This window comes from Propithecus coquereli, unplaced genomic scaffold, assembly GCF_000956105.1.
Source record: "Propithecus coquereli isolate 6110/MARCELLA unplaced genomic scaffold, Pcoq_1.0 Scaffold10, whole genome shotgun sequence".
Classification (NCBI taxonomy): domain Eukaryota; kingdom Metazoa; phylum Chordata; class Mammalia; order Primates; family Indriidae; genus Propithecus; species Propithecus coquereli.
Genome location: NW_012133858.1, coordinates 18,797,119 through 18,800,026, shown reverse-complemented (window position 1 = coordinate 18,800,026; position 2,908 = coordinate 18,797,119). Strand labels below are relative to the sequence as shown.

The window sequence follows — 2,908 nt, the reverse complement described above, 5'->3', positions numbered from 1 at the left end:
AAAGCGAGACTCTATCTCAAAAAAAAAAAAAAAAAGACCAGTTGAGTCAGTTCCTTGGTATAGGCCACTGGTCTGGGTGGGTCAGCTGTTCCACTGGAATGCAGGATCTGGAAGATACCTTAGAAACTACCCCTAGGTTTCAAAAAGGTGATATCTATAGAGAAAGCTAAGAATCTTTATGGATATCAGCTATGGGGAGAAAATTAAGAATCTTTATGACCACCAACTGTGTGGCTCCAGAGTGGCAATTATAGAGAAGCAAATGGAGACAGCCACTAATTATTATCATTATTTTTAGCTAGGCCTTTACCATAGTTCTCGCCTTGTACCCCGTTATTGAAGGGAGGTTTCAGGTTTGGGCCCAGACCAGGGGTGGGGAACGTTTTCATGTTGGAAGGCTGCATTAATTCAGCTGTAATCAGATAAGGCAGCACTCAAGAAACTTCAATTAGATATACTTAGAAATGTACATTATTTTGTAAAAATCTAACTACTATATACTTAAGAATTTCAAAAAATGAAAACTATTTTTCAATTTTAAAATTAACTAACCTTTTAATGACTTTTTTGTGCCTGCTTTTTGTTGGAAAGCATTTGAATATGTGGTTGCAGCATGGAGGTCCGCAGTTTCAGTTGATCCTTTACATGGCTGTCAGTCATTTGTGACTTTAAGGGTGTCTTGACTAGTTTGAGTTGGATCAAATAACATTTGGAATTGAAGCAAAATGTTAATAATTCATTAACAATTTTGATTATTCATACAATCTTAAACAATTTAAGTTTATTTGTACTAACATCACAGATTTAGAGTATTTATGAAGTATTAATATTGCTAATAAAATAAAAGATGTACACTTGCTTGCATTATGTCCAGTGTTCATATACCAAAAATGAAAACTTCAGCTCTTCATTATTCAACCACAGATTCCTATAATCTGCATGCTGTAAGCATTTCTGATTACTTCACCCTTTTTGATGCTCCTGTTCCATTCTGTGTTGCCTTTGACCCCCTTGGCCTAAAACTTGGTCAAATTATCTTTTTTATTTCTTTTAGTCAAAGAAATAGGATTGTATCACCAGATGAAGGAAACTTAAGTTTTTTACATAACTTAGAAAGGGTGCTGAAGATCATTTAGTCTAGGTCTGTTACTTTAGACGTTTGGGAACAATGGCCTTTTTAGCCCTAGAGACTGGGTGGTGAAAATCCATGTTACAAATAAGAAGACATTATATAGTTATAACTTCATATTAATTAATTGGTCGTGGTCTACAATTTATCGATTCATTGCCTGCTGTACACCTTCCCCTGGTCCCCAGCTAATGGTTAGGCCAGCAGTTCGTAGGTCTCCACCTTCAGATCTATTCCTTCTACATATATGACTCATATTGATTTTGTGTGTCTGAAAAGATTCTAATGGAAATTCAAAAAGTAATAGTTTAAGTGGTCTTATCTCAATTTTCTGTTATTTAGGAATATATTTACCTTACCTTAAATGACAAGTTTTAGTTTTTGTTTCCACATAAATGTTATATTTCTAAAAAGATTTTGAGAGAGAATTGCTGAAGATAACTTTTCTTTCTATTTTAGATGAACAAGTTGTTATGGGAAACAAGCTTCTTGTATATATTAGGTAAAATTTTTTATTTATTTATCTGTGTATATGTTCTCTCTCTATTTTCCACCATATTTTTAGAGATACTATTATCTGCATAGTGCTTTTCATTTTTCAGAGTTCTTTTATGTAGAGCAGTGGTTTTCAACCATGGGTGATTTTTGTCCCCTGCCCCTCAGAGATGTTTGGCAATGTCCAGAGACATTTTTGGTTGTTATAACTGGGCGTAGAGTTACCTCATAGGTAGAGGTGAAGGATAATGCTAAGCACCCTGTAATGCACAGATTAGTCCCCACAACAAAGAATTATCTGGCCTAAAATATCAATAGGGCTGAGGTTGAGAAGCCCTAATGTAGAATATTTTACTAATACTTTTACTGCTGACAACTCTGTGGGATTTGTCTTGTGTCTAGTGTCTATTTTATATATAAGGGCAAGAGATTTGTTTAAATCGTGAAAAAGTTAGTGACACAGGTAAAACTGGAATGTTCATCTCCTGACTCCTGGAGCAGAGGTCATGCTGATAGAGTATGCAGGCTCAGAATTAAGTCCTGATAGAACTTTTGGATAGACAGTTGGTTAACAGGAAGGTAGGAAGATGGCAGAACCTGCCAGAGCATCATTTTAGCTTCTATCTAGCATCAGAGTTAATTTTGAGCCCCGTTACACACTTGCTACATTGATTATTTAGTGTAGATGAACATATGCAGCATTTACCTAGTGCTTTATCCTCTTTACTTTAAACTATAGAATATGTTAGTATCCAATTGTCTCTAATCTAACACTGAAAATTGATGACTAGTTCAAAAAAGCTCAAAATTTACCCCCACCCCTCAAAAAGAAATAGAAAAAAAGACGACATATTTGGAAGAGATGGGTATGTTAAACAAGTAAATGTTTAGAAGACATTTGTAAAATTTAGCCCATAAGGCAAGTCATTAGCCCTAAAGACAGTCCAATTTGGAAGTAAAACTGAAGAGTGAATTTCTCTTCATATCTAACTCTCCTCTCCGTGAAGGCTTATCCTATTGCAGACATTTTCCAGACATTTACTAGTCTGGCTCTTTCCCCATCTATAATCACCATCCTTATAGCCACTGGTTTAAAAGTTACTGAAAAACAAAAATTAGTGGTGGAATGCTCCTGTAGTCCCAGCTATTAGGGAGGCTGAGGCAGGAGGATTGCTTGAGCCTTGCAGTTTGAGGTTGCAGTGAGCTATGATGATGCCACTGCACTCTAGCCCAGGGCAACAGACTGAGACTCATATACACTCACACTCTCTCTCTCTCTCTTAT

The 2,908-nt window shown here is 35.9% G+C and overlaps 1 protein-coding gene across 1 annotated transcript in view; it reads left to right on the top strand.

Annotated features, from left to right (window-relative positions):
- The window catches only part of VPS8 (vacuolar protein sorting 8 homolog (S. cerevisiae)), a 213,907-nt gene that overhangs the window by 89,068 nt on the left and 121,931 nt on the right, over positions 1-2,908 (top strand). The window contains 1 exon segment of the mRNA XM_012640004.1: positions 1,589-1,631. Coding sequence (XP_012495458.1) covers positions 1,589-1,631 — 43 coding nt within the window.